We start from the raw sequence: 15785 nt of genomic DNA on the forward strand, positions 1-15785 counted from the left end.
GAAAAATCTCAAACACTTCTCATCCTCCCTTTCTGATCTGAGCAACGCATTCTAGTTCCAACTTTCCTTCTCGAGTGCACGAATTGGAGAGTGCTGTGTTAATCTTGGGGGGCAAACGCCGCGTAGCCGATTGCACGTAATCGGGGCGAATTTTGCTTCTAAGACAGTGGTTTACACCACGGTGCAGCCATTCTTTGTTCTACCAAAATTCTATTATTAATCTGATTATACAGCCTCTTTTCTTACAAAATGGCTTCATTTTTCAGCTCTCTCGGTCAATGTCATCCTCTCCACGGGTGGACTTTTAGCGCCATTCCCGTGTTTTCACTCTTAAGACTTTGTCAAATTCCTCTCCATTTCTCTGCCGATACAGTGATCAGGAAATGTATGTATGATGTATATCTACTGGGTGGTCCTGCAAATAGCCCAAGTCAAGTAAACGGAGGAAAATCTAATGTGAAAGGGTTCAATTTCTAAGCATTTTATTAATTTTTGATTTTGTCTACTCTACGCTTGCTAACCATGAATTAGCCTCCCCAGTCCACACAGGTAATAGCTTTTTTCAATTCTTATTAATTATTTACCACTTTTATTCTTAAGTCTTAGTCTTTGTCTGCATCTTCGTTGCATTCCTCTAACAATCCTCTTCAAAAAGATAATAATAAAAATTATAACAGTTTTTCCGCCAGAGTTTCACGTATAATATATGTAAGGACTAGGAAATAATTTGGAAAATTCATAGCAGAGTTATTTTCCTGAAAGTTGATTACAGAGCATTTTCCTAGTAATTCCTCCTTATGACTCATAGTCATAGGGCTTTATTGTGCTGTCTAAATAATCTGTATTATACGTGCACATTAATTCAAAACATACCATTTTCTATTATTGTTTGCATTTCCTTCATCACCTTTTCTTGTAAAATTACTGATTGATTACTCATAAGGAAGGGAAAAAGTGCAGTAGGAATGGATGTGTCAGTAGTTCTCACGCTGGTACAAACTCTTATCCAACTGCTGGACACTCCCATTGGAGAGGAAATTGAATCCTTATGGGGTATAAATCCCAGCTTGAGAAACTCAAGGCCACTATGTCCACCATCAGAGCGGTGTTCCTTGACACTGAGAAGCAAGAGAGACAGCAACTTGAGCTCAGCCACACATTACAAGACAAGCTCGGGAGACTCAAGGAAGCCGTTTATAAAGCTGATGACTTGTTTGATGAAGTTGCCACTCTTGCCCAGCGCAAGAAGCTCATGTCTGGTAGCAGTGTGAGGAAAGAGGTACGCCTTTTCTTCTCTCGCTTTAATCAGCTCCGTTCTACTTTCAATATGTCTCGTGAAGTTAAAAAGATCAAGGAGATATTGACTGATGTTGCTAGAGATCATCATGGCTTTGGTTCGAGACCACAGCATGGTCATGAGGTATGCGAGGTGAAAAACGAAAGGGACTCTCACTCTTTTTGTACACGAGGAAGATGTTATTGTTGGGAGAGATGAAGACAAGAGGATAGTGATAGATATGTTACTAGACAGTTCTGTTGCTGAGGATGTTTCTTTTGTGACTATAGTTGGGATGGGAGGGTTGGGGAAGACAACTCTTGCCCAACTTGTGTATAATGATGAGACAATTGAAAGGGAATTTCCATTGAAGATGTGGGTTTGTGTCTTTAATGATTTTCATACCAAATTGCTTCACAAAATACTCACACCCGTAACAAACCAAACAGATTATGTTGGCTTAGAAATGGAGCAGCTCCAGAGAAGATTGCGACAGGAACTTGAGGGAAAGAAGTATCTGCTTGTTTTGGATGATGTTTGGAATGAGGATTTTAATAAGTGGCACAAGTTGAAAATTTTGTTGATCGGAGGTGGTAGAGGTAGCCGAGTTATTGTGACCACACGCTCTAAGAGGGTAGCAGACATGGTGGGAAACCGCTATATGTTTGAATTACAAGGTCTCTCAGAGAGAGACTCCTGGAACTTATTTGAAAGAATGACTCTAGAAACTGGGCAGGATGAAGTTGAGCCATATTTGGTCAATACTGGAAAAGAAATTGTCCAAAAGTGTGCTAATGTTCCTCTTGCCATAAGGGTTGTAGGAAGTCTACTTCGAGGCCAGGCAGAAAGTAGGTGGCGATTTTTGAAAAACACTGCCTTGGCAAACATAGAACCTGATGAGAATGACATAGTTCGTGCATTGAAGATTAGCTATTATTATCTTCCGTACCATTTGAAGAGCTGCTTCAGTTATTGTGCTGTATTCCCCAAGCATTACAAGATCAAGAAGGAGGATTTGATCAGTCTTTGGATGGCACAAGGTTTTATCGTTCCATTAGGCGGAGAGAGTCTTGAAGATGCTGGTGAGGAGTACTTCATGAATTTACTGCAAAGGTGCTTCTTTCAAGATGTAGAGCGAGCTGACAATGGTGATATTCTGACATGCAAAATGCATGATCTGATTCATGATCTCGCTACAGAAGTAGCTGGAGCAGAAATCTTGTCATTCAGCTATGATACAAGCTATTTTGATAAGAAAACTCGTCATCTATTTGTCAATAATACTGTTGGTCGAAAAGATTTTAGAAGATATTTGACCACAATGAAAAGAATGCGTACAATTTTGAACATAGGGTACCCCAACCCTTTAGAAAGCCCTGAAGTGCTGCTTCCAAAAGTGAGATATTTAAGGGTATTAGATTTACATGGGGCTTCATTTGAAAAGCTACCGAACATGATAGGTGAATTGTTGCATTTAAGATATCTTGACCTGTCTTGTAATCGTAATTTATCTGTGTTGCCCTTGTGCATTACCGAGCTTTATAACTTGCAGACATTCTTATTGCGTGGTTGTGAGTCACTAAAAGAGTTGCCGAGGGGCTTCAGAAAATTAGTTAATCTTAGGTGTCTAGATATATTTGATTGCAATAGTATGACACATATGCTTCCAGGGATGAATAGTATGACCTGTCTCAATAAGCTAACTATGTTTTTAGTTGGCGGTACAAGCAGTGCTTGCTGTTTGAGGCCAGTAGGTGCTGGTGGACTTAGCGACTTAAAGTATCTCAACAATCTCACTGGAAGTATGGAAATCAAGGTCCACAGAGGTTTAACATATGATACAGCAGAAGCCAAGAAAGGCGGGCATCTGATAAACAAGCAAAATTTACGGGGTATAAACATATGCTGGACGCAAAAGCTTTGTGGAATGGAAAACTCCAGGTTTATTGAAGATGACAGTGAGGGTACTAATGCAGAAGCATTACTTCACGGCCTGCAACCCCACCCCAATCTAAAGTTGTTTGGATTGTGGGATTATCCAGGTGTGAGGTTTCCGAGCTGGGGGAGCTCATTGATGAATAATCTTGAAGCTTGTCTCCCGAATTTTGTTGAAATTGAACTTTATGGATGTAAAAGCTTGGAGCATCTGCCATTATTGAGCCAACTGCGTTATTTGAAATCCCTTGAACTTGTTGGATTAATCAAATTGGAATACGTGGAGAGTATTTATGGAGACGAGGCACCCATTGCATCAGTAGTGTCAAGAAAAGCAGTATCAGTAGCAGAAGACTTAGTCTTCTTTCCATCCCTTGAAAAGCTTGTTCTAGGAAATCTTCAAGAGTTGAAGGGATGGTGGAGATCATCATTGCATCTCGATACAGACTCAGGCGACAGTGAGGCCGAACCATGCAAAAAATCTTTCCCCTGGTTATCTTATCTGCATATATGGTTGTGCTGGAACCTGACAGATATACCTCTCTGTCCAAAACTGGAAAAATTGGAGTTGAGCAGATTCAATAAAGCATTGGGCCCAATAACTAGACCAAGAAGTGAGAGGAGATGCGTTGGTGATGTAAGGTCTTCCACTACAGAATCAAATAGGCTGTACCCTGGTGATGATTCTCCATCAACATCAAGTACTCGACAGACGCAGCAGGAGCAGCAGCAGCAGCAAATACTAGGAGGATTGAAGGAAGTTAAGATAGATAAAGTAGGGTATCTGAAATCCTTGCCCCACGAGTCTTTTCAGAGCCTTTCTCATCTGGTGGTAAGAGGTGACCATGATATGGGAAGTTTAACAGAAGAGGCAGGGGAGGTGTTCCGAAGTGGCCGTCTGTCCTCTTTACACTCCCTTGTAATTTCTGACTGCTCCATGTTGAAGAGGCTATCAGGACAAGGAGTGTGGGAGCATCTCACTTCCCTTGAAAGCCTACATCTGAAGTTGCTTTCTGAGTTAGAGTTGGATGATGATTATGGAGATCTCAACACTCGAGAATGCACAATCGAGGATAATCATGGCACTGATACTGACATTCCCTGAAAATACCTTTATCAGACTCTACATTCCTTGGTGTTAAAAGAAAGATGCCAGGAATCCACTGGTGCTGATTGGCCTAAAATCCAACACATACCTCGCATTGATGTCTAAAGGAAAATAAAGAGGTAATTATCATTCTCGCTTGTGATTTATTTATTTTGGTCTGTTGGGGACAAAATGATTTGAAGTATTGATCATTATTGATAGGCGAGCATAGGAATCTGCAGAAACTGGGATGATAAATTCTTCTCTAAGCGGACTTAAACATTATCATGCAGATGCGAGTGTCACCAGGATGACTACCTTCAACTGAGGTGATAGCTTATGAATGTTTTAATGGTCAAAGGAAACTTGCTTCAAAGAAGACCGGCAGATGTTCTCTTGAAAAAGTTGGTCAAGGTTGGATAAATATGAATAATCTTCAATTCTTCATCTTTGAAACATAGTGGGACGGGGTTTAGATCTGAGAGTTAGTCTCTAGTGACCGTGTATGAAAACTGGAATAAACTCTCTGATGGTCTGACCTCCGACATCAGCTGTAATATTATGAACTGCAAAATGGCCTCAACTGACAGAATTGAAGCCATTTCTCTTATTGTATTTTTAGAGTAGTAGACTAGTAGTTGTAGAGATTTTTGTATTGATGTTTGCTAGCAAATGAAGTAATACCTCCTGTTACAAAATTACCGTATGACCTGGTATATATTTTCCTAGACTGTGTAAAATCAGGGGATCTCATCTTTTGCAGTAAATTGCTTGTAACTTCTTATAAGCAATTCAACTAAACATGTGAAATAAAAGAGAATCAGCGCTCATAAATCTTATCATACGTCTATGCATATTTGTTCGTGTAACATATACCTGATATACGTAGTACTAACCGCAAAAATGTTAAACCTCATTATGCAAGCTATTCTATAAATTCATTAGTGTTGCTCTCTTTCATTCCATACGTTTGGGTGTGTGTGATTGAATTGTGAGTTGCGATTTGGTGAGGTTTGCATTGCATATAATGTTGGGATAGACATCCTGATCTAGAAATTAAATTGAATAATCTGGAACTAGCAGTGCTAGTCCTGTATAACTTTATCCTTTCATCAAGTAATAGATTTTCCTAGATGTATATTACTTGCTAATTGGCTACAATTGATTCTTGCCACATCCTTTTTGTCTCTCGTTTTCTTATAGTCCAATTTCTTGTTCACTGACCTGGTGTTTTCAATGTGACTTAGGTAGGGCTGCATCCAGTTATCGGTATATGCAACGAGTTTGGTGTGAGTTGATGCTAATCTTGGACCAGTTACTTGGAGCGTCGCTTACCCTCAACTCTCAAGTCAAGTAAACGAAAGAAAATAAGGGTTAGTTACTTGTGGTTCTCGTCTCTAGTAAATACAACTTGCACAAATAAGACAGTTTGGCTGCATTCCGCAATTATTCATATCACATTCACGTTCATTGCAAATTGAAAGAGTTAACTAATGAGAATTATAATTTGAGTTCATACCCAGGAAAATGGACTATAAATCCTACCCACTGGACGTATTACGTCATTTTAAAATACTTATTTGGTTCATAAAAAGGAAAATTATAATTTATCATTAAACTTTTAAACCATCATGGTGTAATTTTAATATACTCATGGTTTAATTAACCCTTTTGTTTTATTCATGTTTAATTTTAGTATATACGCAAAACAAAAAGAAAATAAATACAAAGTAGTGTATTATAGACCTTATAGTTATACTTTGTCCATGTTAATTTTATATTTTATGAAAAAATTTAATGTATTAAAACTCTAGTGCATGGCACGAAACATAATTTAGTACTGTACGAAACAAAAAATACTCCGTAGTCGACTAATTCAAAGATAGTAATTTCTCACGAAAGATTCTAGTCACTCTATCTAACGTACATTTCCAGATTTGTAATGTGTATTGTCACTTGTCATTCTTTTTCTTTATCTACACAATGATAGAAATACACACACACCTTTGGAAGAACCCTACAACTCTGTGAATTATCATGTGGGATGCTCAAGTCAAGCAAAGTAAACAGAGATAATGTGGCCGAATGCAGTTTGGCTGTGGCCCTGCCTTATCACTACGACTACTTTTATGTCAGCCACTTAAAAAAGTAAAGTGAAAACTACAATTTCATTAACCACGAAAGGACTAATTAACCACTTAGTATTTCTCGTTCAAACAGGACAATGCCATTATACATACATTTATAGTAACATCTCCCATTGTTTGCTATTATTCCGTCCCGATTTGCTTGCCTCATAGGAAAAATTAGGGTCAAACTTTAAAATTTTTGATCATAAATTCTCATTAGTTTATTAGTGATAATATGGTTAATGGGGATTTTTGTTGGATTCATCCCATCGTCTACTTTATTTATATCAAGTTTTTATTTATTTAATGTATATAAAAATGGAGATCATAAAAAGTCCAATGGAGCAAACAAATTAGAGGGACTAAGGGAGTAGTCTCTTATCTTTGCCCTATTTTTTTTTTTCAAAAAATTGCCTATATCATAAATAACTAAATAAGGATTGCAATTATACTTGTGCACATACTACAATTGCTCCCATCAACTTTTTTTTCTCTCATAACTTTTTCCAACCAAAACTTTTAAAAATGCACTCCATAAGTTTATCTCAAAAGGACAAATAAAGGGTTGAAAAAAAAAAACCAAACAAAAGGAGTAAAATGCCTTCCATAGGTCTATCTCAAAAATGATGTATAGAGTGGGTCACTTCATAGAAAAAAATTAAGAAACAAGACAAATTCATTAGTGCTCTCAATTATTCATGTTTTACTCTTTCAAAAAGTGAAATGGTTACAATTGGTATAAGCTTTTTTCAATTATTTCAAAAATAAAAGGCCTAAAAGTTGTTTTGCTATAAAGCTGTCTACTGAATAATTCTAAACCGGCAATCAGTTTATCTTTATGATTGCTTTAACTCACACAATACAGAGTAAAAGCAATTATTGTGAAAAACTGAAAACTTATGAGCAACTCCGTACGTACAAATTACTGTAGAATGTCTATGAGACTTACAAGTATTTAGTTGGAAAAAACAAACCAATTTCTAAAAAAAATTAAGTGAAGCAACTTTGAAAAGTCTCCTCAGCTAATATAAAATAACTCTGTCACATTGCCAAACATACCCACAAAAACACTCTAAACACATTCCACTTCTTTTGAATTTGCTCAAAAAAATTCTGTTGTAACCCACAAAAAAAAAAAAGAGAGAGAGATGGATGTAGCAGGAGGGCTTTCATTTGTGCAAACCATCCTTCAATTGCTGGACTCTGCTGTTTGGAAGGAAATTCAATCTGTATTGGGTGTGAAGTCCCAGCTTCATAAACTCAAGGGGACTATGTCCACCATCGACGCCATCCTCCGTGATGCCGAAGAACAAGAGCGGCTGCACCACAGTCGTTCCAACCACAGTGAACGTGACAGACTTGAGAGGCTTAAGGAAGCTCTTTACCAAGCTGATGACTTGTTAGACGAGATTACCACTCTTGCTCATCGCAAGAAGCTCATGCCTGGCAACAAATTGAGTAGAGAGGTATCCCATTTTTGCTCTTGCTTTAATCAGCTTCGTTCTGATTTCAATTGGTCTCGAGAGATCAAAAGCATCAGGGAGGAGTTGGATGATGTTGTCAAAGATCATCACCTTGTCGATGGGTTTAGACACTCGGTTGTTCTCGAGGACAGCCGGGTAAGAAATAACCCGAGGGAAACTCACTCCTATGTGAATCTGGAGAATGATGTGATTATTGGGAGGGATGATGATAAGAGGGTTTTGATAGATACGTTACTAGACACTACTGTTGAGGAGAATGTTTCTGTTGTCAGCATCGTTGGGATTGGAGGTTTGGGGAAAACTACTCTTGCTCAACTTGTCTATAATGATGACAAGATTCAGAAAGAATTTCCGTTGAAGATGTGGGTTTGTGTCTCTGATAATTTCAATGTCAAAGCACTTGCTGGTCAAATCCTTTCAGCTGCAACCAACCAGGCTAATCAAAGTGATGGCTTTACTATGGACCAGCTTCAGATAAAGCTTAGAGAAAGACTTAATAGGAGCAAGTATCTACTTGTTCTGGATGATGTTTGGAATGAGAATTCTGATGAATGGAGGACAATGAAAAATTTGTTGGTTGGAGGTGGGAAGGGTAGCAGAGTTTTGGTGACTACGCGCTCTAAAAAGGTAGCTGTTGTCATGGGAAGTTGTTGGACTCATGAATTGAAGGGTCTCTCAGATGAAGAATCTTGGAATTTGTTTCAGAGAATGACGCTTGAACCGGGGCAACATCAAATAGAGGCAAACTTGGTTGATATAGGAAAAGAGATTGTTCGAAAGTGTGCAAATGTTCCACTTGCCATTAGGGTGGTTGGAAGCCTTCTTCGAGGTCAGGATGAAAGTAAGTGGCAGAATTTGAAAAATAACTTGGCAAACATTATACAAGATGAGGCCAATGGCATAATACCTGTGTTGAAGATCAGTTACAATTATCTTCCATTCCATTTGAAGAGTTGCTTTAGTTACTGTGCTGTATTTCCCAAGGATTACAAAATTATCAAGGAGGACTTGATATGTCTTTGGATGGCTCAAGGCTTCATTATGCCATTGTATGGGGAGAGTTTTGAAGATGCGGGTGACAAGTATTTTGAGCAGTTACTGCAAAGGTGCTTTTTCCAAGATGTAGAACTAGCTAATGGTACTACTAATGAAATTGTATCATGCAAGATGCATGATCTGATTCATGATCTTGCCGAAGAAGTAGCAGGGACAGACATATTGTTGTGCACCTATAGCACACGATATTTTAACAAGAAAACCCGCCATGTATACATGGATGAAACTCATGAAAGTACCCCTGAAGATATTGTTGGTAAGTTGAGCGATATGCATAGGATGCGTACATTTCTATATAGTAGAGATGAAAGCCTTGTTGTGAAGGTATCAAAAATGAAGTACTTGAGGGTATTGTGGTTGACTGGTACTTATAGAACGGTGCCGAGTGGGATAGGTGAATTGGTGCATCTAAGGTATCTTGACCTCTCAGATAACTGGCTTATACGTGTGTTGCCCTCATCCATTACCAATCTTTATAACTTGCAAACATTAAAGTTGCGTGGGTGTCGGAATCTACAAAGGTTGCCAAGGGAGTTGAGGAAATTAGTTAATCTTAGGCACCTTGATATTTATGGTTGCTCGAGTTTAACACATATGCCTCCAGGGATGAATAGCATGACCTCTCTGCAGAAGCTGACAATGTTTGTAGTGGGTGGAACTGAGACAAGCAATGCAGCTTGGAGTTGGAGGTCAAGTGGTGGTGTTGGTCAGCTTGAAGATTTGGATGGTTTCACCAATTATACTCGCACTATGGATATTATAGTTAAAAAAGACGTGAGAAACGATGCAGTAGGAGGGGGAATGCTATTAAAAAGTCCAAAATTGTGGGAAATTATGTACAAGTGGGAAACAGAGGAGAATACTAATGCAGAAGTATTGCTGCAAGGCTTACAACCCCACTCTAATAATCTTAGAAAGTTAGAGTTGTTGAAATATCCAGGAGTGAGGCTCCCAGCCTGGATGATGACTCCCAGTTGTTGTCTCCCAAATCTTGTTCAAATTAAAATCAAGATTTGTACAAGATTAGAGCATCTCCCAATGATGAGTCGACTGCGTCATTTGAAAGTCCTTAAATTGAAAGGTTTGAGTGAAGTGGAGTATATGGAGAGTAGTAGTAGTAATATTAATAGTGGAGATGATGATGAATTGGTATTCTTTCCATCTCTTGAAAAGCTGACGCTTGAAAAGATGGCAAAGTTGAAGGGATGGTGGAAGCCATCATCATCAGAATCAGGGGAGAGTGATCGGATACCACAAGCACCACTGCTTTCTGAGCTTTATGTATCTGATTGTCCATATTTGACAACATTGTTTCTGGGCTCATCAATGAATCTCAAAAGTTGTCTCCCAAATCTTGTTGAAATTAAGATTAAAGATTGCAAAAGGTTGGAGCATCTTCCATTGATGAGTCAACTGCGTCATTTGAAAGTCCTTAAATTAGAACATTTGAATGAAGTGGAGTATATGGAGAGTAGTAGTATTAATAGTGGAGATGATAATGAGTTGGTATTCTTTCCTTCCCTTGAAGAGCTGTTGCTTACGAATATGCCAAAGTTGAAGGGATGGTGGAAGCCATCATCAGAATCAGAATCAGAGGAGAGTGAGACACCGCAAGCACCAAAACTTTCTCATCTTGAGATAACAACATGTCCAGAATTGACAACTTTTCCTTTGTGTCCGGGATTGAGGGAAGTTAGGATAGATAACTTGGCATATCTTAATTCTCTACCCATCCGATCTTTCCACCATCTTAGGGATCTCCGTATTGACAATGACCAGAAAATGGAGGAATTGAAAACAGGAGAGGTGGGTGAGGTGTTCCGAAGCGGTCGCCTGTCCTCTCTACGCTCCCTTGTAATTTCCCAATGCTCAAAACTAAAGAGTATATCAGGACGAGGAGTGTGGGACCATTTCACTGCCCTTGAGAGTCTATCATTGGGTAATCTTCCTGAGTTGGAATTGGAGGATGAAGATGATGTCATCAACAACAAAAGCACAGAAGAAGAAAGTGACGCAGAGATGCCACGGAGATACCTTGCTCCCACTCTCCGTTCCTTGATATTATATAATCTCCCAAAGGTGGTGAAGCTGCCAAAGGGGATTGGATGCTTATCATCTCTCCAATCCCTTGAAATTACGTGTTGTCGAAAATTTAAAAGAATGCCAGAAGAGATGCGCCACCTCACCTCCTTAACCAAACTTCAAATATGGGAATGTAGCCCAGAGTTGATGAATGAATGCAAGAACAAGAATGGTGCTAACTGGTCCAATATCCAACATATCCCCAACATAGTTACATAGGTATGACAGATAAGAAGAAGAATGGATTGCTTACTTGCTTATCATCTCTCTAACACCTTTTTCATATTTGCTTCAGATTCAGAGTACTACTAAAATCAGCACCCGAAAGAATTCGTTTACTCAATGTTCGTTTACTATGTAACTCAACTGGTCAAAGGTAATAATGTCTACCCATTATACAACCATTTTTTCATGATTTATCTTCTGAGAGAATTGATAAATTGTATATATGTATACCCTTTTACATAAAACTAAGTAGATGATTAAGTTATACCTTAAAATTCAGACTATAATAGACCAGATTTCTTATGGTCAAATATTTGAAGTTTCAGATAAATTAATTAAAAATTATGAGAAGCAGACATTTGGATAACACACTTTTAAGACATTTAGCAGTCTTTTATGGATTTTGATATAATGAAACTTATGCTGGCTGGTTATCAAAATACGGGTTATATTATATATATGGGATTTCGCTGCCTAGTTTAATTTCACCATAGGTGTTCGTGTATGTATGTGTATGATTTTGTGCAAACAGAATATTAATGAAGAGGGGGGATGGATATTACCTCATGCTTGTTAATACTGGCCTTATCTATCTTAACAATACACAACCTTAATATTAACTCCTTAATGAAAAGTACAAGTTGCTAAATGCTGCTGTAAGTATACTCTGATTTAACTCATAAGTAGAATCAATAGTATTGCTATTTAATTCCTGTAAATCTATACCTTTGGAAAATTGGCATGTTTTGTTTTTAATAATGGTCAATCCATCTTTTTCAATGAGATGAGCACATCTCATTGTAAATTAACATGGTTGATGATTAATATGTATATCACTACTTATTTTGCTAGATGATGCATATTCTTACTGATGATATCTGCCATATTTTCTAGTTTGATTTAGTTCATTAGTGTGCATTGAAATTAAATGTGCATGGAACTTTAATACATAGTTGTTTTGTTCAACCTCAAAAGTAGGTTCTGATGCTGCTTCTGTCATGATTTTTCTAGCTGACAGGATATATATACTGTAGAATAGGAGTTTTGCCGAATTTCTACTAAACCAGGATTGTTGCTTAAATGGCAATCAAAGAGTAGCTTAAATGAGATGAGAGCATAACAAGGGAAGGATGATTCTTGGATTCCAGTCACTGGGATCTCCAGTTTGTGAGATTCGATGCTGCTAGATTTAGCACTGCAGCTCTACCATTGATCCAATTATCTAGTATCTATTTCACATGGGCTAAAAGGTTTCAGAGCAGGGAAGGAAAAGGTAACTATCTGCACTTGCTATGAAGTAATTGAGTTGAAGCTATGTTTTACTGTTTCTGCATTATTCATTGTGTGAATTTTGTATTGGTGAATCTGAGAATTTCGGAAATCAGGATTCATAACTGTGGCCACATTCAAAATTTCGGAAATTTTATACGAATTTAATTGAGTTATTATTCAAAATTTAACACAAGTTGCATTAATTTAATCCACATTGAACTAAGCTGAATGCTTAAATGATGCTTTAATAAGTTATAATACTTGTTCGATTATTATCTGTTACATTTCTACATTTCGATCAACTTTTAATCAAGCTTATTTTTGTATGATGGGAAATTTCATCATTTCATAGGCATTGACAATCTGGAAGAACTACCTTCATGGATTGTAAAAGATTAAGCGCATTTCTTGAGGATTTTCATTTTGGGTAAGTTTCTTTCATAGTTATCAATATTAGAGAAGTATTAATGCTTAAACATGACCGGTGATGCTAATGTCAATATTATAGGCCTTTTCTTCTACTCGTATCATTTGTATTCGCTTGGTTCCGGACTTACTATACATTAAACGCGATTAAAAACATAGGGAAATATTTGATGATTTAACCAAAGATGATCATGACTTTGGCTCAAGCTCGAAGCAAGCATATGAAATTAAAAACAGGGGATCACATCTTTAGAAGTTGAATGATTGCTTGTAACTTCTTATAAGCAATTCAACCTAACATGGAATTGAAAGTATAACAGAAGAGGCAGGGGAGGTGTTCCAAAGTGGCCGTTTGTCCTCTCTACACTCCCTTGTAATTTCTGACTGCTCCAAGTTGAAGAGGCTATCAGGACAAGGAGTGTGGGAGCATCTCACTACCCTTGAGAGCCTACAGTACGGGGATGCTCGCCAGTGTTAAAAGAAAGATGCCAGGAATCCACTGGTGCTGATTGGCCTAAAATCCAACACATACCTCACATTGATGTCTAAAGGAAAATAAAGAGGTAATTATCATTCTCGCTTGTGATCTATTTATTTTGGTCTGTTGGGAAAAAATGATTTTAAGTATTGATCATTATTCATAGGCGAGCATAGGAATCTGCAGAAACTGGGACGATAAATTCTTCTCTAAGCAGACTTAAACATTATCATGCAGATGCGAGTGTCACCAGGATGACTACCTTCAACTGAGGTGATAGCTTATGAACGTTTTAATGGTCAAAGGAAACTTGCTTCAAAGAAGACCGGCAGATGTTCTCTGTGAAAAAGTTGATCAAGGTTGGATAAATATGAATAATCTTCAATTCTTCATCTTTGAAACATAGTGGGACGGGGTTTAGATCTGAGAGTTAGTCTCTAGTGACCGTGTATGGAAACTGGAATAAACTGTCTCTGATGGTCTGACCTACATCAGCTGTAATATTATGAACTGAAAAATGGCCTCAACTGACAAAATTGAAGCCACATCTCTAATTGTATTTTTAGAGTAGTAGTTGTAGAGATTTTTGTATTGATGTTTGCTAGCAAAAGAAGTAATACCTTCTGTTACAAAATTACCTTATGACCTGGTATTTATTTTTCCTAGACTGTGTAAAATCAGGGGATCTCATCTTTTGCAATAAATTGCTTGTAACTTTGTATAAGCAATTCAACTAAACATATGAAATAAAAGAGAATCTACGCTCATAAATCTTACCATACGTCTATACATATTTGTTCGTGTAACATATACCTGATATATGTAGTATTAACAGCAAAAATGTTAAACCTCATTATTATGGAAACTATTCTATAAAAATTCATTAGTGTTACCCTCTTTCATTCCATACGTTTGGGTGTGTGATTGAATTGTGATTTGGTGAGGTTTGCATTGCATATAATGTTGGGATGGACTCCTGATCTAGAAATTAAATTGAATAATCTGGAACTAGCAGTGCTAGTCCTGTAAAACATTATCCTTTCATCAAGTAATAGATGTGAATTACTTGCTGATTGGCTACACCTACACTGCTATAATTGATTCTTGCCACATCCTTTTTGTCTCTCGTTTTTTATGGTCCAATTTCTTGTTCACTGACTTGGTGTTTTCAATGTGACTCAGGTAGGGCTGCATCCAGTTATCGGTATATGCAACGAGTTTGGTGTGAGTTGATGCTAATCTTGGACCAGTTACTTGTTTAGGCCTTGTCATTTAGCTATGAATGTCATTCTTTTATAGCTCATTTATTGAATTGTTAGGAAGACAATTGAGGCTAGAGGCCAGTGTTAATGGGTTAATGCATCCCGAAAGAGGGTCTAAAGCTGGAAATCAGGATTCATAACTGAAGACATGCATTTATTTTGAAAAGTTCATAATTTCTTGACAAGTAGTTTGTTCCTGTTTCATTTGTACTTTCCTTTTTAGTTCTGAAGTTGCAATTTACTAGGTATTCAAATTAAACATTTCAAATTATGTTGAACCAGTTGAAAAGTTGTCAATATATATGTACTGGTAAATTATGTAATATGTTTATTGTTTCTTCCTATTGTGTAAGCATTATGCAATTGCATACAGCTTGCTCTAATATAGGTGAATCTGAGAATTTAGGTTAGCAGATGAGGATTTCCTGAAGAAATGACCACTTAATTAAGCTTCAGGTTCTCATTGTTCTATAAGATGCTTCTAGGTGGATCATTCTTTACATAGTTACCTTTATAAACATTATAATTCCCAGTTTTGATTTAATCTCTGTCTTAAAACAGGGGAGTCTGGCTTTTAAAAGGGGAAGAGTTGCTTGTAACACTAGAGGGCACAGCATGAGGTAATATAATTTCCTTTCAACCACCATTAATCAAGGATCCTTAAGGTTGATGGACTCAATTGTAATTCCAAAAATACTTAAAATTTCATAATTACAAGACTGACAATATGGACTATCTATTACACTCTAGTTCAATTTCTGTTGTTGCAAGTTGTAACTGTTGTATTGATTTGGTCTTTTGCAATTTTTAGTAGTTTAATAGTGTCTTAGACCAAACATGGCTGCAGCAAAGTTTTTATTTTTCTGTGGTCACCCGTTACCCTGGCAAGCTTAAATGAGTTAAATCACTGTATTTGGAAAATAACTAATGAAGCAAATTTTCTATGACGACCACTTGAGAGTTCTGTTCTTAGGAGTAAGAGGAAATGCATCATATTTACAATTTATCATTCTATCAGATTGTGCTATTAAAAGGACTAGAGAAACCAACTGCTTTTACAACCTAGTCAAAGT

The 15785-nt window shown here is 37.3% G+C and overlaps 1 protein-coding gene and 1 pseudogene across 8 annotated transcripts; both read left to right on the top strand.

Moving 5' to 3' along the window:
* The first annotated feature begins 965 nt into the window (after positions 1 to 965).
* On the top strand, positions 966 to 5036 carry LOC145589981 (putative disease resistance protein RGA3; annotated as a pseudogene). Its single transcript, XR_014101849.1, has 2 exons — positions 966 to 4438; positions 4521 to 5036. The product of XR_014101849.1 is annotated as a putative disease resistance protein RGA3 (transcript).
* A 2281-nt stretch (positions 5037 to 7317) lies between these two features.
* LOC145589984 (putative disease resistance protein RGA1) lies at positions 7318 to 15367 on the top strand. 7 transcript variants are annotated; one of them, XM_081646710.1, is made up of 6 exons: positions 7318 to 11268; positions 11345 to 11425; positions 12286 to 12547; positions 12899 to 13535; positions 13617 to 13809; positions 14633 to 15061. In XM_081646710.1, exon 1 carries the CDS (start codon positions 7576 to 7578, stop codon positions 11266 to 11268), a length of 3693 nt encoding a protein of 1230 aa, XP_081502836.1. In that variant the 5' UTR covers positions 7318 to 7575; the 3' UTR covers positions 11345 to 11425; positions 12286 to 12547; positions 12899 to 13535; positions 13617 to 13809; positions 14633 to 15061. The 7 variants fall into 7 exon arrangements, with proteins under 7 accessions (XP_081502836.1, XP_081502833.1, XP_081502834.1 ...); XM_081646707.1 differs by lacking the exon at positions 14633 to 15061 and having other exon boundaries at positions 12899 to 12973; positions 13132 to 13535; positions 13617 to 14310; XM_081646708.1 differs by lacking the exon at positions 14633 to 15061 and having other exon boundaries at positions 12899 to 12973; positions 13293 to 13535; positions 13617 to 14310.
* Positions 15368 to 15785: the final 418 nt, after the last annotated feature.

Source organism: Chenopodium album, chromosome 17, assembly GCF_948465745.1.
Source record: "Chenopodium album chromosome 17, dcCheAlbu1.1, whole genome shotgun sequence".
Classification (NCBI taxonomy): Eukaryota; Viridiplantae; Streptophyta; class Magnoliopsida; order Caryophyllales; family Amaranthaceae; genus Chenopodium; species Chenopodium album.

What these genes read in the sequence shown, in the direction of transcription:
- LOC145589984 (XM_081646713.1), top strand. Translation starts at nt 7,576, where the DNA reads ATGGATGTAGCAGGAGGGCTTTCATTTGTGCAAACCATCCTTCAATTG.